This window comes from Emydura macquarii, unplaced genomic scaffold (genome assembly GCF_026122565.2).
Source record: "Emydura macquarii macquarii isolate MOO-44397 ecotype Brisbane River unplaced genomic scaffold, CSIRO-AGI_Emac_v2 contig_1348, whole genome shotgun sequence".
NCBI classification, from domain to species: domain Eukaryota; kingdom Metazoa; phylum Chordata; order Testudines; family Chelidae; genus Emydura; species Emydura macquarii.
The window spans coordinates 21,987,100-22,013,698 of NW_027131485.1; the positions used below are offsets into that span (position 1 = coordinate 21,987,100).

General features: G+C 41.9%; 1 protein-coding gene across 6 annotated transcripts in view; it reads right to left on the reverse strand.

Moving 5' to 3' along the window:
- The window catches only part of SNX29 (sorting nexin 29), a 446,224-nt gene that overhangs the window by 289,424 nt on the left and 130,201 nt on the right, over positions 1–26,599 (reverse strand). For all 6 annotated transcript variants that reach the window (XM_067551359.1, XM_067551357.1, XM_067551362.1 and 3 more), the window contains one exon: positions 4,507–4,613. In XM_067551359.1, the coding sequence (XP_067407460.1) occupies positions 4,507–4,613 (107 nt within the window). The remainder of the gene's footprint in view (positions 1–4,506; positions 4,614–26,599) is intronic.

Here is a 26,599-nt window from a genome sequence, read left to right on the forward strand (position 1 = left end):
TGTGTCCACATGATCAGCATGTGGAAGTCCTGAGTGGAAGAAAGTTATCCAATCTCACATTTTAAGTGTCTGGAAATCAGTTCTTTAGGCATGAAAAACAAGTATAATGCAATTTTAATACTTACTGAGGGGACATGGGGCCAGCAGTGCCTCATGTGCTGCGGCATGCGCAGGGCACTCCAGGGGGCACCAGAGCTGGCCCTACAGGGTCTGCTAAGGGGAAAAAAGTTCCGGGAACCATGCACTGTGGCATGCACCCACCTATATTGGAATGGATATGAGCAATCACTCAAAGTAGAACAAGTATAATGCAATTTTAATACTTACTTTTAACTTTAACTGTTTAAAAGACATGGTAAAGTATTACAAAGCCCTCTGAGAAACTCAAAAAAGGGACTCAGAATTTTTGGGGAAACCGAACTCTAAAACTTGAGCAATGTATTTCAACAGACATTTTTAGGTATAAAAGACAAATACTGGATCCCAAATATGCCTTTGCACATGCAAGAAAAGCCCAGGAGACATGGATAGATAATCTGGCTCTCCTTAATAAAGAAGCCATTTCACAAACCTCCTATGACTATAGTAACAGAGGACATTCCAGGGATCAGGAAACTGTGGTCACAGTTTTAGTGCACAGAGCCTCTGTCCTAGCAATGGGCCCATCTCCTTTATTCCCCATCTCCTGATGGGGAATAATCTGCATCAGGAAACAGAAAGCCCAGTTTTAATTATTAAGTCTTTAGTACCATCTTTGCAAGACACATTAGGGGCATCTTGAGCAACTTTTTATGCATAAGTTATCATTTAAATTTGATGAAATGCAAGTTTAAACCATGAATAAAATCAATCATGAATAAGGCCCTAAATTGTACAAGCCCGAAACTGCAAGGAAAGCTGAATTCTGTTCTCTGTAATTAGACATACTTAAGAAATGTCACCGAAAAATTAGTGAGAGATATATTTTTTTTTTCCAGTTTTCCATTACGAGTGCTCATCTCTTCATTTCAGGAAATGTTCATTACTAGTCTATAGCCACAAAAAGAAAGACACTGTAAACAATAGTGTCCTTTATGGCTATCAATCCAACCACAGATCTTGGTTTTGTTTGTACATCCTAAACATCAGCCACAGCTATTTTTTGTTTTGTTAACTAATCTTTAGCAATACCAGCTCTGCCAGGACAGCAAATGTTCAGTGACTATTTATTTTGAGGGCAAATGTGATGCAGGCTATAGGGAGTTTACACTTCCCAGTAGGAAATATAAGGTGGAAAAACTTCTGGAGCAGGTGAAATTATTTAGACAAACCTTTCAAAAAATCTGCAAATCAAAATACTCATGTTTATTCCCTATGTACACCAAAATGACATTAGCAGCACAAAGCAACATATGCCTTACAGTTCATTTAAACTTGATTCATTGTTCATGAACTTGCATTATAAATATCTCTAGAGTCTATTTTCCATTGTATACAGAATAAGGTAAAACTTGAGACTGGTCACATACTATACTAGGTTGACTAACTAAGAGCCACATAATAAGGGGACAAACATTTCTCAATGTTATCCAAACACTCTGTCAACAACTCAAAACAACGGGTGCTTTGGGACTGATCTCAAGCTTTTGCATTAGAAGAAATAACCGTAACTAAAATGATGTTCCTTATGTGGATCTTTCTAGGAAGTGCCATAGAATTTTTTTTTAGTGTAGAATTTGTGCAAAGTAAAACATTTCTCAATAAATGTTTAAAGCACTAAAAGTGTGTCTAATTAGTTTTATATGGAAGTTTAGTGAATCAACTTCCTACTGCGTTTTTGTAGTCTTCATTATATGTTGATACATTTCTTTTGTTAAATCAATCAATTCATAAAACAGAAAAAAAGAATAATAAAGTGTGGTTGACTACAACTCCATTATAAATGATAAGAAGAAATTCAAATAATTTTAATATAATAAATGATAATAACATGCACTCATGAGATATCACTGACAAAACCCTCCAGAATAGAAAACCATGAAGAAACAACTTTGGACATTACATTCAATTACGTAAACATTCCAGCTTCTGTTATACCCATTTTTAACTTTTCATCAGCCAGTCAAGGCTTATCTCATATTTCTTTATGGACTGCAGGATCCTGATCAGCTGGTGACAAGTTCAAGGGGGCCTCTGGCCTGATGTTAAATGTTCTACCAACCAAACAGGACCTGCAAGCAGTGTGCATAGAGCTCTAGATTGCCTTAACCTGGTCATGCCAACAAACTCTTCACTTCCCCCCAATTCCTGCTGCATTGCACTGCCACAGCAGCATTCAGGAGTGTTCTCATTCCTACTCCTTAGCTTGGCACCAAGAATGAAACCCATGTAAAAAGTGACAGTAGTGTTAGTACCCTCCACTTGATCAGGGAAAAAGTAAGGGCAGCGTCAGTAAAAGCACCTGAATTATTATAGACCCATGTCCCCTCTTTAGGCACATGAATCTATGAACACAACATCCTATGCTGGGCAGAGAGGCAAGCTGCCTGCGTTAGATATGGTTTCAGCTAGGCTTTACAATGGAGCAGGCATGTCTGCAGTTCTACAGAATCAGAGGAATTCTGAGACCAGCAATTGGCAGCACTGGCTTTCATGGAAACTTCATAGGGTCATCAGCAAATCCTGAACCTCAGGGAGAATAACATAGCAACTGAGACCAGGTTGGGTTTTTTAATGTTTATCAAGACATTCTACTTGGATTCTTTACTAAGAAAAGCTCCTCGGACAGGTTCAGCCACAGAAAAAGGCGAAATAAACCCAGAAAAAGGGCATACCATTTGAGAAAGTGGTGACCAAGCATAAACAGATTACTTATAGTTATCCAACCATGTTTTGGAAAGATAGTATCCACCTGTTCAAAGAATGGACTATTTTAGTCAAATATTCTCCCTATAGCTAGAAGAAATTTTGGTTATCCAAGAGATTAGAGCAGATGGGGATATGTGTAGTCTCCCTCAGGTAAATGAAGCATGGACAAAGATGTAGGGCAGATCTAATGTGAGCATCTGACTATGGAATGTTTGGATAAAGGAAGGGTATACGACAATGATCAAAAGGATGTATGTGTTTCATCTTAACATTTAACTATTTTTTGTCTGGGTTTTTCATTTTTATTGAACCTTATAATGAATGTTATGTTATGTCTAACACTTTTTAATTAATAAGCTTAATTAGCCTTCAAAGGTGGATCTTATGAGTATCACAAGCTCCATCAATACAGTTACATCAAAAGAGCTTGTAACTTCCATCAGGCATTTCAGTATTAACATCACATCAATGGAACTCAACAATTTACATCAATGCAGCACTAACAGAATATGCCACCATTCTGGAACATCAAATAGGTGTTAAGAGTCCTCAGGGAAGTTACAAATTTCACAAAATACGCTGTTAGAACTTTTAAGTTACATAAGGTCTCAAGAAAAGTAAAAGCTCATCTGTCACAGGTAACATAAAATTACAAGGTTTGATACCTTGAAGTGGAGATGTCTTACATGAGGCCTGAAACATGTGGCTCATGGCAGTTACAAACTCAGCAGGTAATGTTGGCAGCGATTATAACATTTGTGGAGACTGTTTTACTCAGGATGACCCACAAGTAAGTTATTGGTGTCTCAAGAGATTCCAAGTGCAACAAGCTGGTTCCAAAATTAATAATGTAATTAAATACCTTTTTAACATGGAAAGTAAAAATTAACAAAACTAGTACTGTGCACAATTTTTTTTAAACTGAGAACAAGTATATATGATATATTTGAAACTGACAGTGTAAGTTTATTTTGATACTGAAATGTGGATGTTAAGAATACTTTCCTGAAAAGGAAAAAAGTTATTTCTCAAATTTTCATGGCTAAAAATTACAGCTTCCTCAATCAACATATAACTTTTGAAATAAACAGTTCAAAGCACTAGAAATATCAGACTGTTTATTTAAAGAATTAAAGGGAGACATCAAAATTCAGGCTAAGAATGGAAATTGTCTTTCACCTTGAACTGTTAAATCACTGCTATTATCTATATAATGAAATTCTGGGATTGTCACACTGTGTGTCACCCTGAAGCCTAGAATGTCTGTTGAGTCATTCTGAAGAAATGGAAACAGCTACATGGTTGAGAACTCTTTTTGTTCAGAATATCACCAGATTAAATCATCACTGGGATTTGCAGTTGGTTACCATCCACATTTTTAAATTCTCAGCCATTTTGACTTTATGAATTACAGCTGCACGACAGCAAGGCATGTATCTTTGCCAAGCCAAGAATCCTAGATCATTGTGATATCAGAGGTAACTCAACCAGTCACCATCCTGACTCTACAGCTAATTTGAATGCAACCATTTCATTGTTTGTATGAGGAATATTGCAGAGATGGTGGATAACTTGGCCCAACTGCCACAGCTATCTGACAGCATGGGCTTTCAGTTACTAGCTCCATAATAAGAGTTCTAAAGTGCAACAGATTCTTACCTCAATCAGTTTTCTTTCATAGGAGTTTGCTAGTTCCTCGTTGTTTCCTACTTGCTTTTGCTCGAGGATGGTAAATTCCCCATCAATGTTCCAAAGGTTTGGCAGAACTAAAATAAAAAGTACAAGAGTAGTCTACAATGGAAATGAATATAGTAAACTCTTAAATCCTTTAAGCAATCTTTCTAGAATGAAGAGCTTTTAAAAAAATCCTTGATAATAACTATCCTAATAAGGTGCAAATTGTATTTGAGTAATATTGAACAATAAACTAAATATTGAAAGAAGTAATTTCAGTGCCAAGGATGTTTTCTTACAGTGTTTAAGTAACTTTCCACAACTTAACAGCAAACATAAAAACTGAAATGGATTAGCTATGTGTGCGCATAGTTACCTAATTTATGCATGCAAATACAATTTTACACCTAAGTTACCTGAAAATGTAACCCTTAACATCTCTGCCTATTTCTTTTCCATAGCACATTTACATTTTTTATTTTATCTGTATGATATTCAAACTTACAATTCCCATTTGTTCTGTGAGTCACCTACTATGATTAGGTTATTCGTTCGTCAGTAAAGGAGAAGTTGACATTCAATACCGTTACACAACATATTGTTGGGGACAGATGTCCCATTTAGTAAGAATCAAATAAGTAATAACCATTATTAAGATGTTAGATATTTTGTGTGCACATTCACAATAACTGTGTTCTAAAATTAGATACGCAACTTTATTATTAAATTGTTTAAAAGCCTGGCCCAAAAATATACTACTCCCTACATTAAAGTTTGCATAGTTTCAAAGATAGTTGATTATATTTCTTTAGTCAAGATGTAGCTACTGTAATTTTGAAAAACCAGTGAGCAAAAAGTACATCAAAACTACATAACCTTGACTAAATTACGTTAAACAAATCTCAGAATACAATTCTATTTGACATTACATATTTTCCCTATAAGTCAATCCAAACTTCGATGAATAAACTATGATGGAGTCATGAAAGGAGAGCCCAGCAATACAGAACATTTGAGAGTGATCAGACATAAAAGGAAAATTAGTCAGTTACAGCTTTTTCAGATCATTGAGCGTTCGTTCTGAATCAAGTGACCAAAAATGTAATTCCCTTCTAGAAAAAGACTGCTTTTACATTAGTGTCAATGAAACTATCACTGAATTCAGAAAAACAGTGTTTCAGAACATTCGGAAACAACATGACTGTAAACTTTAAGATTTAATTAACAACTATTTTGGGTCCATATTCTGAATCACTTGTATAATGTATGGTTAAAATACTATTATTTAAGCCTTACAAGAATAGCTAATGTTCAGAATCTTTCTTATACATAAGTTCCTACAGCTTTTAGGGGACAACCCTAACTGAAATTATTTTTCAGAACTGCCAACGAATGAAGAAAAACAGTTATTAGAAGAACTCTAGATTCTGAAATTGTCATTATTGATGGTGACGAAAGAAAAAGAAAGATCATAGCTTGAAATCCAGAACTCAGATTAAGGATATGTCTACACTGCGGAGTGAAGTCGATTTATTTTAAATCAACTTTCACCCACCGAATTTTGGAAGTCGGAGGAGCGTGATCACACCACGCTCATTGCATCAGGGAATTGTGTCCCCACTAGCCATGCTTGGGTTGACAATCAAAGCAGGGCACCATGGGCAGCTATCCCACAGTGCAAGGTTGTTGTCCTCTCATGATGCAATGTACTCCCCCTTCCTCCCTTCTTGTCCCAGTCCAAAACAAACCATCTCTTTTTCATGCCATTTTTTCAAATCCTTCACTCTCTGCCATTGCCAGAGATGAATGGAGCCCGCTCAGCTCTGCACTATTATTGTGAGCATCACAAACACCTCGCGACTTATTCTGCAGTATTTTCAGGGGCAAGACAGGAGCCGCAGTGCTGAAAATTGTGATGTTACAGAGGCTGCCTTGCTACAAGCCATAGAACGAAACAATTCCCATTTGCTGCAGGCTGTCACGCACCATCTGCAGTCGGTGGAGCACCTCTTCTGGTCCCAGGAGACAAACAGTGACTGGTGGGATTGCATCATTATGAAGATATGGGATGATGAGCAGTGGCTGAAGAACTTCCAAATTTGAAAGGCCACTTTCTTTGAACTTCACGGAGAGCTCTCCCCAGCACTGAAACATATGAATACTTGCTTGAGACCAGCTCTGACAGTGGAGAAGAGGGTGGCCATCGCTCTATGGAAGCTAGCAATGCCAGACTACTACCAGTCAGTTGGGAATCAGTTCGGAGTTGGTAAATCCACTGTGGGAGCAGCTGAGATTCAAATGTACCAGGCCATTAATAGACTTTTGCTAATAAGGGTAGTAATTTTGGGAAACGTGGAGGACATAGTAGAAGGCTTTTCTGCAATGGGGTTCCCAAACTGGGGGGGGGGGGGCGGCAATAGATGGTGCACACATTTCTATCTTAGCGCCAGACCACCTTGCCACAGAGTACATTAACCAAAAAGATACTTTTCAATGGTGTTGCAGGCCCTCGTGGATCACCGGGGATGCTTCACCAACATCAGTGTGGGGTGGTCTGGAAAGCTGCATGACGCACGCATCTTTAGGAACTCAGGTCTGTTAAAAAAAGATGCAGGTGGGCACTTTCTTCCCTGACCAAAAACTAAATACTGACGATGTTGAAATGCCAATAGTGATCCTGGGGGATCCTGCCTACCCCTTGTTCCCCTGGCTAATGAAGCCCTACACCAGGCACCTGGACAGCAAGAAGCAGCATTTTAATAAAAGGCTCAGTAAATGCAGAGTGATGTTGGAATGTACAGTTGGACGTTTAAAGGCACGCTGATGAAGTCAGCTTACTAAGTTAGACCTCAGTGAAAAAAGCATCCCAATAGTTATCTCTGCCTGCTCTGCTGTGTGCTCTATAATGTCTGCGAGACAATGGGGGAGAAGTTCCCATTGAGTTGGGTTGTGGAAGCAGATAGGCGGGCCACAAATTCTGAGAAGCCAGATGCTACTGCAATGCTGAGAGTTAATCACAAAGTGCTGTACCTCAGGGAAGCACTGAAAAACAGCTTTTGCAACGAGACACAAGAGTAATGTGCATCGCTTATCTGTGCTGTGCTTTCACTTAACATCCCCTACCCATCTCCCACTGAGCCAGTTCCCCCTTGCCCCCTCACCCACCATTCCAGTCCCCCCTTTCTTCCCTTCTTATCAATAAACAGTAATGAAATGTGAAGCAGTATGTTCCTCCCCCCAGCCTTCTCTATAAAATGGATAGTGAACTGGCTAGAGCATAGGGCTCAACGAGTAGTGATCAATGGCTCCATGTCTAGCTGGCAACCGGTCACAAGCGGAGTTCCCCAGGGTCGGTCCTGGGGCCGGTTTTGTTCAACATCTTTATTAATGATCTGGAGGAATAGACTGGGGGAGTGGTCCCCTCCAATCCATTCTCTCCCCCCCACAACTTCTCCCTCCCTTTATTCCCTTTTTATCAATAAATAAATAAAGAGCAATGAATTAGAAAGCAGTATTTTCTTTATTGGCGATTCTTCACAAAGAGGGGAAAATGGAAGAAAATGGAATCTGCATGCATTGTGTGGGGCCAGGGATACAGAGACCATTTTGGCTGTGCACACATGAAAGAAATCACACATCTCCACACCTTAAAAGGGCCATTGCCTCTTTCCCCTCACCTCAACTGGCGAGAAGTGCAGTACCTCCTTCTAGACCGCTTTAGGTTGGGGGCTAGTAAAGAATGTGATAGCTTAGAGTTTTGCAGGGGCTGCAGAGGGAGTCTCTCTTGCCGCTGAACTTCCTGAAGCTCAACCAGATGCTTCAACATCTCTGACTGATCATGCATTATACGCAGTATCTCTTCTTGTGTTGAACGCTCATACTCCTGTGCTGCCTTCCTTTTGTCCATGTCCATGTTCAGTTTGTCAGATAATGAAATCCTCCACACTCTTAGCTCTATTTCAGCAGCCGCAGAGGGGTTCATTAGCTCATTAAACACCTTATGCCAGGGTTGGGTTTTTTCGCCTTCTTGTCTGCGACAGGCACACTGCAGGAGTATGAGACAGTGATGTGTTGAGGGCCACATTGTCCACGGTGAGGGAAGCAAAGCACAAGGTAGCCACTGTTAACTCATCCCATGGATGAAAAACAATGTTACAATGTAAAAATAAGTCCCCTAAACATTCCCAAGGGAAGGCTACAACCGCATATTATTGTCTCACTATTGCAGGGGTTGGAGTGCCGTTCCAGCCATGGTAAGTAAGGGGTGAGTGCATCTATGTTAGGGAAATCCACGGGAACCATGCTGCACAAGTCCATGCGCCCAAGAGCAGCATGGATGTTTGGGCTCCCAATTGATTAGGCTTTTGACAGGCAGTAGAAATGGTGAGCAGTAGGTAGGGCTTAACCATCTCTGGAGGAAAAAAATGGGAACCCATTCGCGGATGCCCAACAACCTCCTGCTCAGGGACTTGCGGTTTACTGAACCAAGAAACCATCCCTGGCTGTTCAATAACACACTCTTTAAAAAACTTTTCTGGGTGGATACTGTAAAAGTGCACCATCTTCCCTAAGTAACCATGAATGATATCAGCCTGCTGAGGGTCACACAGGTGGAAAGGGAGGATTTGCTGCAAGTATCTGGCTACAGTCCTGGTCCTTATGCTGCTACGCTGTGTTCTGCGATGATGCCTGCACAATTCAAAACAGAATGGCGGGGGAAAGCGTGCTATTGTGGTGGAAGAAATAAGGCTGCCTTCCCAAGAAATATTCTGCAAAGGATTGCAGAGTACCTGCATGAAAACTTCCTGGAGATATGCATGGAGGATTCTCAGAGCATTCCTGTACACATAAATAATCTTTTCCAGGGTGAACCCAATGCTTAAGCACACCAAGTACGAGGAAGTACAGCTCCATCGCCACACACACCACTTTCTCCCGCCGGTACAGATTCTGGACTGGGGATATAACCAAAGATATGCAATTTGCAGTGCATACTCACCAGATGTGTCTTCCCCGGCATCCTGGTCAGCCACGGTTTCCTGCATCTGGGTGGGCTGCTCCTGAGTTGCAAACAGCTCCTGGCTTACAGGGAGAACCACACTCGCCTGCCCCCTTTTCTCCTCATCATCCTCCTCCTCATCCACAAACTCGTTTTCGTTCATCCTGGACTCAGATTCCCCCAAGGTATCAACGCTGTGTGGTGGCATAGTGATGGGGTCTCCACCAAGAATCGCATGCAGGTCCTCATAAAAGCAGCATGTTTTGGGTGAGGTGCCAGAATGGCTGTTAGCTTCTCTAGTTTTCTGATAAGCCTGCCTCAGCTCTTTGATCTTAACATGGCACTGCTATGCATCCCTGTTGTGCCCCTTCTCCAACATGCCGCGAGATATCTTCTCGTAGATATCCAAATTTCTTTTGCTGTCTCAGAGCTGAGCAGAACAGACTCTTTGCCCCACTGACCGATGAGATCCAAGACGTCAGGTCGACTCCAGGCTGGAGCGCATTTGGGGCGTGCAGTTGCCATGATCAGTTGTGCTGGCAAGCTCTTTCCACGCTGACCAAACAGGAAATGGGAATTCAAAATTTCCCAGGGCTTGTGGGGAAGAGCCATTTCCTGTTTACGTGGCCACAATGCAGCAGACTGCAAATATGCAAAACAGTCAGAACAGAGTATTATGGGATACCCCTGGAGGCCAATGACATCAATTTACATTGTGTTCTGTCTGCACTGACACTCATTCGACCCACAGAATTTGACTTCAGCACTATGCCACTTGCACAAGTGGCTTTATTAAATGATAGTTTGTCTAACTGAATGTCACTAATGTACCTGTGGTACTTGAAAATGTGATCAGCAATCAATAATCTGCTATGAAATAATGCATAATTACCATGATTAACACCACCAAAGCTGATAACATTCAGATTTATATAGATATCTATTCTCAGTTATAAATGTAGGATAAAAATTGCATCTAACTGCACAACAGGAAGATAGTGTTCAAATACAAAAAATGGCAAGGGAAAAAAGATTAGCAGAACGCAATCCTGATCTTAAATCAAAGGTCAAATTTCCAAACATATTATGCTGAAACTGAATATCATTATTTTTAAGGTACAAAAATATTACTTTTTAAAGGGGTATTTTTAAACTAATTTTTTTTAAATTAGGTTATTTACATTTAGAATATTTTTAAGATTTGCTTTTAAGGTCCTATTGTTTTCAGACTCATCTAATTTACCATTTATTTTTGAAATTTGCCTAAATTAGTTTGAAAGACATGCAACAACTGTTTTTATTCATACATGCAGTACAATAGCAATGTAAATTTTATGGATTAACTATTAGATAAAACATAGCACTCTGGAGAACTGGACAGCATCTGACTAGGCTCGGAAGGATCAGATTTTTATTTGTAAAGGTCTGTAAACATCCATTTCACCATATTCACACAAACCTATGAAAAAATATTTCCATTGATAATTGCAACTTACAGATAGGTAAAGTAAGAATAATGCTGCTTGGGAATTTATTGTTTGATTTAGAATATTCATTTTGTATATTTTGACATCTAAGGTTGGCAATCTTTATTTTAATGGTTATAAAGCTTTAACATTTTGAATGTCAATGTCTACTGTCATTAAATAATGAAAGCTGAATGGAGTTCACAAGAAGTCACAAACACACACCTTGTGAAAGACCCAGCGCAGAAGATCCCGTCTTCAATCTTCCACAAAGTTTATGGGCAACCCTAAACCGCAGCTGCATGAACCATGGCAGATGCAGATACTTGATACACAAATGGAATATCAAAAACTCTCTTGCGTGCAACTGTGGTCACCCAAAACAGTATAGAATATATAACAACTCAATGCCTGATTCATAAATAGGAAGGAGGCATTATCTAAATGTAAAATTATAGTTGTTGGCCTATATCAGCCACATGAAGAAGATTAAATAATTATTGCCTGAAACCCCTATTGTCTGATCCTCCCACAATTTCCCACAACTGTGAAAACATAGGTCAATAAAAATTTTTAAAACCCATGATTAAAATCCAAAATTTTGCAAACTGTGGAAATTTACATAGACGTTGAAAAAAAATGCTTAAATAATAATCATCAATATTATCCGTCAAAATTATAAAAAATAAAAATTGATCTCTATCAAGCCTACTTATGGCGATATTAATATGTTTTTAGGATGAGGCTTAATTCTTATTTGACAATGATACACAGTAGCTATCGCAACATACTGTAATTTTACATTTTGAATTGCTTTTCTAGACCTTGGCTTACCTTTCTTTTCCTACAATGAATTCTTTGATACCGTTTCAGTATATTTCTTTATTACCTGAGATATCAAACTTGGGGACACAAAAAAACTGAGCATAAATTACAGCAAAATACACTCTGTCAGGGTACTGTAAAGCTCAAGGTACTGTCAGTGCATTACAGACCCTTTCTCTTGTAGGTCCCTTATTTAATTCCATGTCAAACTGGTAGTGATCAAAAGCACTCTCCGTGAGAAGACTGTCTAGTGGCCCATGTGAAATGAATGAACATGGAGAGTGAACTTCATTCTGACCCTCATACATGGACCTTCTAGGTAAAAAATGATGAATATTGGCAGAATTCTGCATGGAAGCTTGTACTGCCACTACCAGGATTTCTGTGGGAGGAGGTGTGAATTACATACAAGTAGTAAACTTAGAATATAATTTTTTATCTCCAGTGACAAGACAGCTAATGTTGCTAGCATGCAGGGTAAAATGCTGATTTTTCCCACTTTGTCATTTCTACAGCAAAAATGGACATTTTTATCAAATTCCAAGTACTGTTTCAATTAATTCAGTTCTCAAGTTTTGTGAAATTCTGCCAAAGTATTAAGTATAATTTAAATTTGATTTTCATCTTTTAGATGGCTCACCTTCAATTAAGCAAAGTTCTAGTTTCACCATACTGATAGGATGATCCTGTTTTTGCCATGTATTATTTAAAGAGGCAGCAGAATATCCATGAAGGAGGATAGAAAGAGGAAGATGGAGAGAGATGCAAGCCTGGACAGAGAGAGATAGGGCCAGGAATGTAGAATTAGCTTTGAGAGTTGTTTGGATAACCTTTCAAAAGACTCCAGATTTATATAATGGACAATGATCACAACTTTGAATACATGTCTCCGGTTGGACCCGTTATTCTAACATGTTAGGTTTTTTCTATGTTAAATTTCCTCTCTTAAATGGCTTGCAAATTATCTAAATATATAAGAGATTTATAAATACATCTTAGAATGAATGCATTATTATAAAATCTGAACTGTCATCATACCCTTCACAATCACATTTTCACTTGCTCACGTGGCTTGCAACTGCAGCTTCTTAGAAACAGAATTTTGCTAAATGAAAAACAGCTTGACAGTGAAAATGTCTTCTTGCTTATAACAAAATTCAGAGACCTGTCAATTTTTGGTCCTGCTGCAAAACCAATTAAAAAGATTTTTTCTAGGGGGTCCATATTTTGTGTGTCAATAATTCTTTATCAAATTTTCTTAGTTTGCAAGTAATAAATTAAAGGGTTTTTTTAATTCCTGAAAATTCAATTTGGGGTCTGAAAGTCAAGCTATTGTTCCTTCATTTTCATGCATCACATTCAGTAGTAAAAGTTCTACAAGATAAATTAGGTCTTGGTCTTTATAATACACATTTGCAACATCGTGGCTATTTTTTCCTCAAAGCTTGGCTCAAAAGACAGTTTCTCACTTATCTTCTGACACGTGAAAGTGAATAGTGATATTTATTTAGTTATACATGCAGCAAGAATCTATGCCCCAAATTTTACATAAGGAACACTTTTCAGAGTAGAACCACATTTTACTGAGATGGTCAATGATGTTTAATATGCATTGTGGCTATGTTTGCATAAGAATCCAAAATTAATCTGGGCCAAATTAGCTTGCTTACATTAAGAGAGTTTGAGATGTTGCTGTTATCTAGGGAAAAAAAGAAACAATTTTAGCAGCAGGGATGGAGAGTAAGGAGCATATTTTAGAAATGGCAGAGAGGAAGCTATAAGATTTGGCAAGAGTAGTTTTGTGAAGAGTTAGGTATAACCCCAAAGTTGTGATACTGAGTGACTGGGAGGATGGTGGATTTGTGATGCAAAAAGGTAGATGGGGAAGAAGAGAAGTTCCTTTGCAAAGATTTTATGAAGTTTAGTGTAAGAAAGGGTCAGGAGATTCAAGAGATTATTTGAGTAAGGAATTTAGAGCTTGGAAAGACATCATGAATAAAGAGGTTTTAGAGCCATCCCCATAGAAGTGATAATGTAGGAATTCAGTTTCCGAAAATAAAATTTAGAAATTATGAGTCTCCAAAAACTCAAGGAAATAGGCTAAATATAAATCACAGTAATGAAGAATGTGTATTCCTGAACAAGATAACCAAAATAACTGAAGTGCATATGAAAGCACGAAAGGGAAAAAATTCAAGAACCTAACAAAAATGTACAGCACAGAGAAAAATATAGAAGACAAGGAAAGAACAACTAAACTTGGTAATAAAATAAATACAGCACAGGAGCCAACAGAACTGAAAATGGGAGTTTGAATGAAAGTTTGGAGGAGGCTGTGTGTGGTGTTTATATGGGTTTTTCTTTTCTTTTCCTCATGTCTCTGCAGGAGCTTAAAAGGGAAGGCTACCAGAGTAATGAGGCAGCAGTGGCAGTGACCTGAGGAACAGAAGAGACAATGAAGATGACTGGATGTGGAAGCTGTGGAATGTACATTATTCTGGAGAGAATACTTTGTTTGTACAAAGTCACCGGACAGATCTGATGGAAGAGAACACTGAAGATTTGGAGATGCAGCTAGAAACTATAGTTGAATTTCAATGGAGGAAAGGAAACAGGAGGCTGAAGGGAAACTACATGATTTGCAGATGCGAGGGTAGACTGCTAAATGAAAGAAGTGACCAGTAGAATCACATGACTATGAGAACAAGGCAGAGGACAACAAAGGCTATTGAAAGAGAAATAGAGCTCAGGAACAGGTGTGCTGAGCTGGAAAATGAAGGGGAAATGCAGACAGTAGAAGGAAGAAGAGAAGAACAACTAGTTCTACAAGAAGAGGGAAAGAGACAATGGAGACAGACAGAGCTTGGAGTCCTGCAGGATAAAGAGTGACTCCCGGAAGACTGCAAATGAGAACAGAAGACAAGAAGCCTTGCAGCCAGAAAGAACAGAAGGGGAAAGGCTGGAGAATTGCACCAACACCAGGAAGAGACAGGTCTACATAACTGGGAACTCCCTACTAAGAACAGATAGGCCTGTCACTAGAGCTGATCTAGGAGAACGGAAGGGTGTGCTGTCTTCTGGGAGCTAAGATATGAACCTGAGGCTGAAGAGGATCCTAACAGGAGGAGGAAAGAATCCGCTGATTGTCCTTCATTTGGGAACAAATGATACAACTAAATTCTCACTGAAAAGCATCAAGAAAGACTACACCAGGCTGGGCTAGATGCTTAAACAAATGGCAGCTCAGGTGATCTTCAGTGGGATTTTACCTGTCGCTAGAGGAGGACAGCAAAAGCAACACAAGATTATGATGATCAACAGATGGCTCAGACAATGATTCTATATAGAGATTAAAAGAGGTCTGAACTAGAAACTCAGGGGAGATGGTTGGGAGATGCTCATGTAATCTCCATGCCAGATTCTAACACTGAGTGGGAGGAAAATCAAGTAAAAGAGGATACAGAAACGGATAAAGGAACAACAGATGTTACCCACGGTTTCAGAACTCATTGCAGTGGTAACTTAACTGCTTCACTCCAGGCGGTTTCAGGGATAAACCAAAAGAAACACAGCACTTCCAGCTGATGTTGTTTAATACAAGCAAGCGTGTTCTCATTTAAACTACTATTTATAAAATTTAAGCACACACAGACATAAGCAATAGGTTTAGAGCATCCCAAATTACCTAGAATCTGGGGCGCTACTGAGTAATTGCGGCAGATCAACACTAGCCAGCCGCTTGCCCGCCAGAGAGCATAGGTGTCAGAAAAAATCTCTCAGGATAGCTTCAAAGAACTGCTCCACAGTACAAACTCTATTATCTAGCCCTTTAATACTAACTATAACAAAATGCATAAATCATAGTGACCCCTACTGGATCATCAACTCTCCTAAGTGCAATAACTATGTATTAACAACACATTCCTAACAATCTTAGTCATAATAAGCTTTTCTACCAAAGGCACCTAAATTTAAGTTCCCATCCACGTGTTTTCTTTCAGTCTCAAATTGTTGATTCTTCTCTCCTCCTCCTCCCTTTCTGATTAGCAAAAACTGCCAGCTTGCAGCTAGCATCCGACCTTACCTCTAGAAGTCCTGCTTATTCAAAGTAACCCTTAACTATGAGTTGTTCTATTTTATTCTTCACGGTGGCTAAATGCATACAATATAGTTATAATTAGCTTAATCAACTTCTGGGGTAAAACACCTCTCAAACCCAGGGCCAACACAGAAAGCAGGAGAACGGATTACAAAAGAAAAATAGTGCCAATACTACAGACAGTAACTGTCAGGTAGGCAATACTGGCAGTAAAATGATTGTGCTTAATCAAGTGAGGAATCTGGATGAAGCCAAGCAGAAACAATACAAATATCTGTACACCAATGCAAGGAGACTGGATAACAAAATGGAAAAACTAGAGCTACAGGTGCAGAAAGAGAACAGTAGTCATGATTGGAACACAGATATTGAAGTGTAAGTGCTAATCAGAAAAGCTAAAATAAAGATAAAGATGGTGGAGTAGCATTGTATAGTAATGACAAGGTAGAGTGTAAAGAAATTAGAAGGGATGGAATGGATAAAACAATCTGTTTGCATCAAAATTACTTCAGGGTAGATAGGTAACAGAGGTGCCACTGGGATAGGGCTACATACCTCCAGGATCCAATGTGGATATGGATAAGGACCCGTGGGACACTTGTCTTCAGGGACTACTTATGACTCAGGGAAAAATTCATGCTGAGATAGTCCGCAAGATGATTCTGGAGCCCAGACAAGTGGTTGGCTATTGGAGTGGTACTCTCCTCGATGCGGAACTGCCACAACCTGATTACCTCTTAGCAGCGCATCCTGGAGTACTCTTTGCCTGTTCACATAATACATCATGGTGATACTGTCAGTATGTATGTGAACCGCTGAGCCCCTGATATGGTACAGAAAAGCACAAGAGGCTCTGTGAATGGCCTGAAGCTCCAGCACATTGATATGCAGTGAGGCTTCCTACTCCAACCACATACCATGAACTTTCAGTGACTCCATATGTGCTCCCCAATCCATCAGGGAGGTGTCAGGGACAACAGATCTTGTTGGTAAGGGCCAAATGAAGGGAACATCCTGACATACATTCTCCAGAACCATCCACCACTGCAAGGAATCCAGGATCAGCAGAGGAAGATGAACCAAGTTGTCTAAGAGTTTAAAAGTCAGACTGTAAACTGTCCTCAGCAACTTCTGAAGGGGGCAAAGACCCAACCTTGCAAACTGGACCACCTGCATGAAGGGGACATGTGGTCCAAGAGGCCCAGGCCGAACTGCTAGGGAAGACAGGAACTGAAGATCAAGGCAAAGGTGGTGAATTGCTTGAAGACAGTATGCTTTTCAACTATTAGAGCCCCAATGAACTTGATTTTCTGAGAGAACAAAATTTGACTTCCAGGTGCTTAGGATGAGACCCAGACAGCCACGTAAGCACGGAGTAGTGTGTATGTGAGAAAGAACTTCCTCTTTGGACCTACCCATCAGTAGCCAGTCATCCAGATACAAGGAAATAAAGATTCCCTTCTTTCTGAGTTACACTGTCACCATGACCATGCACTTGGTAAGAACCTGGAGAGCAGAGAAGAAGCCGAAAGAAAGTGTTGTGTATTGAAAATGGCACTCCGCCATGATGAACCAAAGGAATTTGCTGCAGTTCTGCAAAATGGCCACCTGAAGATCCAGAGCAGCAAACCAGTTGATCTGAGGTAATGCAGGGAGGACCATTCAGAACCTCATGTAGCTGATATATTTGTTGAGGCTGCAAAGGTCAAGACTTGGTCTTGCCCCTTCCCTTTGGATTTAGGAACCAGAAAGTACTGGGAATAGAAACCCTGAACCTGGTGTTCTGGAGGGACATCCTCTACCACTGCCAAAAGCCAGTAGAGAGTAGATCTGCTTGAGGAGCAGTATCTCATGAGAGGGATCCCTGAAGAGGAACAAAGAGGGATGGGAAGTGTGGAGAGGAACTGGATGGCACAGCATGATCTGACAGTGCATAGGACCCAGCTGTCAGTGGTAAATGAGTCCCAAGCATTGTGAAAGAGAGCCAGCCTGTCTCTGAATGGAGGCGACAGAGTAAAACAAGTGACAACTGGACTGCTCCTCTGGACAAAGGAGTTAAAATGGGCACTTGGGATGTGCCAGGGATGGTGTGTCAAGTGGCCGAACCCCAGATCCAAATGCTTCTCTTCTGGGACCTTTGCACCTTTCTGGGATAGCCCTGCTGTTTCAGGGGAGGAAAAGATTGCCCAAAAGGGAATTGGGGCAGTACCGCTGCTGCTGACCATCATAATGGCACCTTTGTGCTGACTGAATATACATGCTGATGAAATGTACAGTAGCCCTGGAATCCTTGAAGGAGTGCAGCGTCTTGTCCGAAAAGAGCACTCAACTGTCAAAAGGCTGCAGCACATTGGGGGGTAATGTCTGAATTCTGCAGCCAGGACACCCTCCTCATGGTCACTACTGAACACATCACTCTGGCCAAGAAATAACCCACAGATTCCATGGAGGCCACTGGGCATAAGAATAGAACATTGGTGACAAGCACCAGGACAGGGGCCCCCATCCCAACTGTGAGACAAGTGCCAATCCTGGTACTTATGGTGCTTCATGAATGGTTCCCGATGTGGGCCAGGCAATGAAGATCCCAACTTCGACGCCAAGAAGTCTCAGCTTTCCAGGGATAAAAATGGAGCCAGCTCTGACGGTGTGGATAACTGTCCAACTTGAGCAACGGAGGAGATGAGAGAGAACTAGTGCTGATGGAGGAAATGGTATCACCTGCATCAAGTATGCCTCCATTGTTCCTGGAGCCAGGAGTGGCATCAACCCTAATGTCAACAGTGGGAGTGAAGTAGCTGACAGTGCTGAAAAGGAGGGTGATAAGTGCCACCACTGTAACACTGGCAGCACAGAATTCAATGGTGGATCCACTGCACTGAGTCTGACACCAGCCCCATTTCCATGGACTGCAGAAGAGAAACATCAGGGTGTGGTGACAACAGACCCAAATGATATAGCCCTGGCAAAGTCCTGGACCATGGGAGAGGTAATCTCCATCCAAAAATATTAAAGAAACAGACACATGAAATTGCAAGCCTAATAGCAAGGATTTTTAATTAATCCATAAATTTGAGGATCATACCCTATGAATGAAGAACTGCAAATACATTACCCATATTTAAGAAAGGGGGGAAAGTGACTGAGAAAACTACAGGTCTGTTACTTTGACCTCAATTGTATGCATGGCCTTAGAACAAATTTTGAAAAGGAAAGTAGTAAAGGACATAGAGGTAAATGGTAAGTGGGATAACATGTAACATGGTTTTACGAAAGGTAGATCATGTTAGACCAACCTGAAGATGTGAATGACCTGGAAAACTAGAGAAATGGAATGAAATTTAAGTATACAAAGAACAAGGTCAGGCACTTAGAAACTAACAAAAATAATTTTTGCTATAAGCTGATAAGGTATCAGTTGAAAGCAACAGAGGAGGAGAAAGACGTGGGTTTATTCGTTGACTATGAGCCACCAATGTGATGCAGCTGTGAAAAAGGCTAATGGAATCCTAGGATTCATCAGGCAAGGTATTTCTAGTAGAGGTAAGGAAGTGTTATTACCATTATATAAGGCACTGGTGAGACCTCATCTGGAATACTGTGTGCAATTCTGGTCTCCCATGTTTAAAAAAAGATTAAATCAAACTGAAATAGATACAGAGAAGGGCTAACTAGGATGATCAGAAGAATGGAAAACCTACCTTGAGAGAGGAGATCTAAGGAGCTTGGGTTGATTAGCCTAACCAAATGAAGGCTATGAGGAGATATAATTGCTCTCAATAAATACATCAGAGGGATAAACACCAAGGCGGAAGAGGAGTTATTTAAGTTAGGGGCCACTGTTGACACAAGAACAAATGCATATAAACTGTCCATCAACAAGTTTAGAATTAGACGAATGTTTCTAGCCATCACAGGGAGTGAAGTTCTCCAACAGTCTTCCAGGGGAGTGGCAGGCGAAAAAATACTTAACTTGTTTAAGATTCATCTATATAAATGTATGGAGGGGTGGCATTATGAGATTGCCTACATGGGCATAAGGCCCGTTCATAGCTTCTATTAGCAAATTTCTCCAACAGCCAGAGATAGGATACTAGAGAAGGAGGGTGCCGAGTTACCATAGAGAATTCTTTTCCAGGTTTCTACCTGGTGGGTCTTGCCCACATACTCAACGTCTGACTGCCATATTTGGGGTCAGGAAGTCATTGTCCCCCCAAGTCAGACTGGCAGATACCCGGAGTGGGGCAAAGATTTCATATTTATAGAAGGAAGGGCAATAGTTAATATTAAGAGACATTTAAATACAGTATAGAAAGCCTACCACAATATGAAATTGATCAGTATGATAGCATACTGATGATGAAATTCACATCTATAAAAATGGAGTAAAAAATAAAGATGAGAGACAGCTAGCATCTGAATACAGATATGAAGTTGAAAAAACATGACAAACTGATATTAGTCAAAGTCTTGTTTTTATTATCCTAACGACAGAAGAAAAGACGGTTACTTACCCGGCAACTGTTATTCTTCGAAAGGTGTTGCTCATGTCCATTCCATTGTAAGTGTGCGCATGCCTCCATGCATGGTTACTGGAACTTTTTTCCCTTTAGCAGTACCCATAGGGCCGACTCTGGCATCCCCTGGAGCCCCGCGCACATGCCGCAATAGATGAGGCGCTGCCAGCTCTATGCCCTCTCAGTTTCTTCTTGCCACCAACTCCAGCAGCGGGGTTAGGGGGTGGTCATAGAATGGACAGGAGCAACACATCTCGAATAACAATAGTTACAAGGTAAATAACCATCTTTTCTTCTTCAAGTGCTTTTGCTCATGTCCATTCCATTCTAGGTGACTCACAAGCAATACATTGGAGGTGGGCTGGAGTTAGAGATGATCTGCCTGCAGCACTGCTCTTCCAAAGTGTGCATCGTCCCACACCTGTTGGACGATGGCTTAGTGGGATGTGAAGGAGTGTACAGACAACCAGATGGCAGCCCTGAAGATCTTTTGCACAGGCACTCTCGCTAAGAAGGCTATAGATGAAGCTTGAGCTATTGTTCAGTGGGCTGTAATTATCCCCAGAAGGGCACCGTCGCCTGCTCATAGCAGAACTTGATGCAGGAAGTTACCCATGATGAGATACGCTGGGTAGAAACAAGTAAGCCTTTCATCTGATCAGCCACCATGACGAAGAGTCGCGCAGATCTCTGGAACGGTCTTGTGCACTCAATATAGAATGCTAAAGCCCGTCTAACATCTAGTGTGTGCCACCTCCCTTCTCCTCCAAATCATGCGGTTTGGGAAAAAACACGGGGAGAAAAATATGTTGGTTATAATGAAATTGGGAAACCACCTTAGGGAGGAAGGCCGGATGTGGCCGCAACTGAACTTTATTGTTATAGAACATAGTATAAGGAGGCTCTGCGGTCAGCGCCCTAATCTTGGATACCCTCGTTGCCGAGGTAATGGCCACCAGGAAGGCCACCTTCCATGACAGCAGTAGTAAAGGGCATCTAGCCATGGGTTTGAAGGGGGCTCCCGTGAGCTGCGAGAGGACCAAGTTGAGATCCCAGGGAGGCACCAGGTCATGGACCTGCGGATAGACTTTCTCCACCCCTTTCAGGAACTTAATTGTCACAGGGTGGGAGAAAACTGATCTCCCCTCCAAAGGCTGGTGGAACGCTGATATAGACGCTAGTTGGATCTTCAAGAAGGCCATAGCTAGACCCTGGAGTTTTAGTTAAAACAAGTACTCCAAGATCGCCTGTTTCAGCAACAACCCAGGCAAAATCCCCTGGGATTCTGCCCAGCAGGTAAATCACTTCCATTTAGCACGATACACGATCTGCGTGGAAGGTTTCCTGCTACCCAGCAGGATTTGCTGAACTTGCACTGAACAGGCTTGCTCATCTGCACTTAACTATGGAACCCCCATGCTGTGAGGTGTAAAGAACTGCGGTCTGGGTGTAGCAAACGACCGTGGTCCTAGGACAGGACATCGTGCTGTCTCGGAAGCTCCAGCGGGGGGAGATCTATAGGTCCAGCAGCATGCTGAACAAGTGCTGGCGTGGCCAGGCCAGTGCAATTAAGATAACGTCCACTTTTTCCCTCTTGATTTTTAGCAGGACTTTGTGAAGGTGAGAAATTGGCAGAAACGCATACATGAAGATCCCCAATCACTGCAGAAGGAAGGTGTTGGAGAGTGACCCGGCCTCCAGACCACAGAGGGAGGAGAACTGCAGGTATTTTTGTTCCATACTGATGTGAACAGGTCCACCTGGGGAGAATCCCACTGTTGGAAAATCATAGAGACCACACCTGGATGCAGCGAACAGTTGTGGTGGGGTAAGAACAACCTTCTGAGGAGGTCTGCCTCGTCGTTCCTCACTCCCGGGAGGTGAGAAGCCATTATATGAAAATTGTGCATCACCACCAGGTCTCACAGAAAAAGGTCTTCTTTCAGAGGGCTGAGGAATGAGCTCCCTCCTGCCTGTTGATGTAATACATAGCCGCTCTATTGTCTGTCAGTAGTGCACCATCTTGCCCGCAATAAAGTGGAGGAACACTACACATGCCAATCGAAGAGCCCATAAATCTCTCGCGTTGATTTGTATGCACCTCTCCTTCCTCGACCAGACCCCTTATGTGCCAAGGTTGGCACTGATTGGGCCTCCCTCTACCTCAAGTCTGAGGTGTCCGATACCAGGATGACCGAGGGGACTAGCTCTTTGAACAGGAAACCCCTCAACACTGTATGGGGCCTCTGCTATCAGTCTAGTGTGGTCAGGATCTGGGGGGGAACTGTGACCACCTGGACCAGGGAATGTCTGCTCGGGGCATATACTGAGGCCAGCCACGACTGAAGTGGTCTGAGTCTTAAGCGAGCCAGCCTCACCACGTAAGTGCAGGCCGCAATGTATCCTAACAACTGCAGACAGTGCCTGGCTGTTGTCATCAGGCAGAAGTACAGGTGACCAATGATGGCAAACATCACCTCGAAATGTGGCAAAGGTAGGAAAGCTCTGGCTTGGGATGTGTCCAGGACCACGCCAATGAACTCCATCCACTGCACTGGGGTTAATGTGGACTTCTGCTCGTTTATTAGCATGCCAGCTGTCAGCAGGTGGCGCATGTCAGATCTTGGCGTGGAACTGAGCTGTCTCTGCCTATCCCGCTGGTTGGCTGCATCTACCACCAGGATACCGGGAGAGGGATGGGTGAAAAGGTACTCAAATCCTTTGGCCGGAACATAGTATTTTTTCTCGGCCCCTTCAGAGGTTGGGGCCACTGATGAAGGGGTCTGCCACAGGGCCTTCTATATCTTCAAGACCCCTCATGGACGGGGAGGGTAACCCGGGTTGGGGTGGCAGAGATGCCCTCTCACTCCCAGGAGTCGGGGGTGGCTCTCTGGACGGAGACATAGGCTCTGGCAGTGGCGAGCAAGTCTCCACTGTCTGGCTTCAGTGCGGCCCCGTGCTCGACCTCACTTTCTTGGACAGTGCAGGTGAGCGTCCCCGCTCTGTGCGCTGCTTTTGCTGCTTCTTCCTCAACAGAGAGGAAGAAGTCTGGTGCTGAGGCAGTGCTGGTGCTGACCGAGCAATCTGCACTGATGCCAAGCTCAGTAGCAAAGTAGAACGGGTTGGTTCCGAAGCCGTCTGAGTGCTGCCTCCATTAGTAAGGCTTTCAAATGGATTTCTCTGTCTTTTTGAGTCCAAGGTCTGAAAGCCTTACAAATTTTGCATTTGTCCTTATGATGAGCTTCCCCCAGCCACTTTAGGCAACTATCATGGAGGTCGCTCAGTGGAAAGGCCTTCCCACAGAAGGCATACGGTTTGAAGCCCAGTGACAGGGGCATGTCCCATTCTGGCAAAGTCCCAACTGGGACAATCCTAAGTGACTAACTACCACTATTAACAACACGTAAGATCTAATCTACCGAACTAAAACAAAAAACAAACAACTAACGATTAAGGAGAACAAAAGGGATTGAGCACTTGCACTGCAAGTCAAAGCAGTTCCAGCAATCGTCACAGGTGGAAATAAGGAACTGAGAGGGCGTAGGGCCAGTAGTGCCTCATTTACCACAGCATGTGCGCAGGATTCCAGGGGGTGCCAGAGCCGACCCTACGGGTACTGCTAAAGGGAAAAAAGTTCCAGTAATTGTGCAGAGAGGCGCTCACACACCTACAATGGAATGGACATGAGCAAGCACTAGAAGAAGAAGAGGTGGCATGCAAAGATCAACAGAAACACACAGCACAAGAAGAAGAGGAACAAGCAGCAGAAAAATAAAAGACCAGACTATAACGGATATGGAAAACACAGTTGTGGGCTAACAAGTGACTCTTACACTATCATATAAAAATTGATATGAATCAAGAAGCCACAACAAAAAAGAAGAGAAAAGCTTAACTTAAATGAAATGGTCACGTGCTACAGAATCCATCAGATCAATATTTGGCAGCAGATCAACAAGCAGGCACAATGTTAACAAGCATAAAAACCGAATACAGACAAAGCAAAGAAAATCAAACTAGCTGCTTTTCAGACCTGATTGTATTCTCTGATCAAAACACATCAATCAGGTGTAGTAAATAAGAGCATTCAAAGGCTTCAAGTGAAACCACAGTAGTAATGAATTTAGACTTATCTGAGTCTTCCCTTCCTAACTATGATTTACTTTCTCCTCACCAGTCATGACTTTATAGACCTCTATCATATCCCCCCTTAGTCATTTCTTTTCCAAGCTGAAGACTCCTAGTCTTATTAATCTCTCCTCATGTGGAAGCTGTTCCATACCCCTAATCATCTTTATTGCCCTTCTCTATACCTTTTCCAATTCCAATATATCTTTTTTGAGATGGGGCAACCAGATCTGCATGCAGTATTCAAGATGTGAGCCCTTAACTCCCTTATGTTTATGTAGAGAGGTAAATCTTGGCCAGACCAGAGACCTTGAGTCTGTAGATTTCCCAGGTGGGCTCCCCAACCTACCGAAGAAGTGTCTGTACCTCGAATCAATGTAGATTGTGGAAGAATGAAAGGAACTCCTGTATATATATTTGTTGGGTCTATCCACCAGTTCAAGAAGGCTAAGACTGCTGTGAGCACTCGAACCAACATGTCCAGTAACTGATTAATTGGAGAGTAAATCAAACTCAGTCTCCTCTGCTACTTCCTGAGATGAAGCCTGGGGTGCCAAATCACATATGTACATGAGGCCAAGTGCCGCACATGTCTGAAGCAGTTCCTTACAATCGTGGTTGGATAGACCTTTAAGTCTATTGAAATGGCAGACAGTCTAGATTCTGGTTTGTAGGAGAAAAGCCCTGGCTTCTGTAGAATCCAGGACCACCCCATAAACTCTATTCTTTGAACAGAAAAGAAGACCGACTCTTTCTCATTCATCAGCAGCCCCAACACTTTGAAGATGGACTGGATTTTGGACACAGTAAATTCTACCTTGCTCTTGGACTCAGCCATCCAGATATGGAAATACTTGAACTCTTGGTTTCCTTTGGAACACAACCACCACCACTATGCATTTTGTACATACAGATGGGGCTGTGGGTAGGTCAAAGGGCAGGTGTGTAAACTGACAGTGTGATTGGTTGACCATAAATCTGTGGAAACTACTGAGGCTTTGCTGGATTGCCGCATAGAAATGTGTGTCCCTCAAATTAAGCCTACCACTCACTGGGAGACAAGGGGCAGATAATGGATGCTAGGGTAACCATGTGATATTTTCTTTTCTTTATATATTTGTTTAGCTCTTACAGGTCTAATGTGGATCAAACCTCCTTTTGCTTTCAGAATTAGGAAGTAGCATGAATAAAACCATTTCCCTCTGAGGAGATGAAGGACTTCCTCTATGGCTCCAAACCAGAGGAGAGACTGGACTCCTGAAAGAGGATATCCTCAAGAGAGGGTCCCTGAGGGTCCTTGAACAGGGACTTCAATGTCTTGGAAGAACAGTCCTTCAGAGGCCCCTGCCGGTGTTTCTTAGTACTGGGGAAAGACAGTGGCATTGATATTCCACAACATCCAGTAAAGCACTCCTAACAAAACTAAATGTGCTAGGTGCCCACCCAAAGCAAGACGGCTCTGAGGATGGACACATAACCACCTCCATGAGAAACTAACAGAGCCTCACCTCTCAATCCTTTCTAGTTCAGGGCATAAAGTCTCTGAAGATCTGACCCTCACAGATGTGACCCTCAGATGTGACCCTCACAGAGGCACTTTTAACACCTAGAATGAAGGTCGTTCTCTGACATGGATTTCCCACAGCTGTGGCAAGGCTTAAAGTCTACAGACCGAGGCAATCCTCAGTACCAGGTGGCAGCACCCAGAACAAGTGGGAACAAATAGTTGTGCTAGACTACAAAACAACTAAGAAAATGAAACCTACACTAAACTAAGTATAAAACTACACAAAATGAGTGCCAACTATATACAAAAGAAGCAGTTCTCTGAAAGTGAAAAACACTTGCAGAAACAAATTAACATAGTCCAACTCCTGACCACCCTCAGCAAGAAGGAACTGAGGCGGTGGCTCTGTGCTTTACACCATCATGCAGCGGCACCAGGCAGCAGAGGGCACCCCAATGGATACTGATAAGATAAAAATCCCCAACCTGGTGCACTGGGCGTGCACACATCTAAAGAGGAATGGACATGTGTAACCAC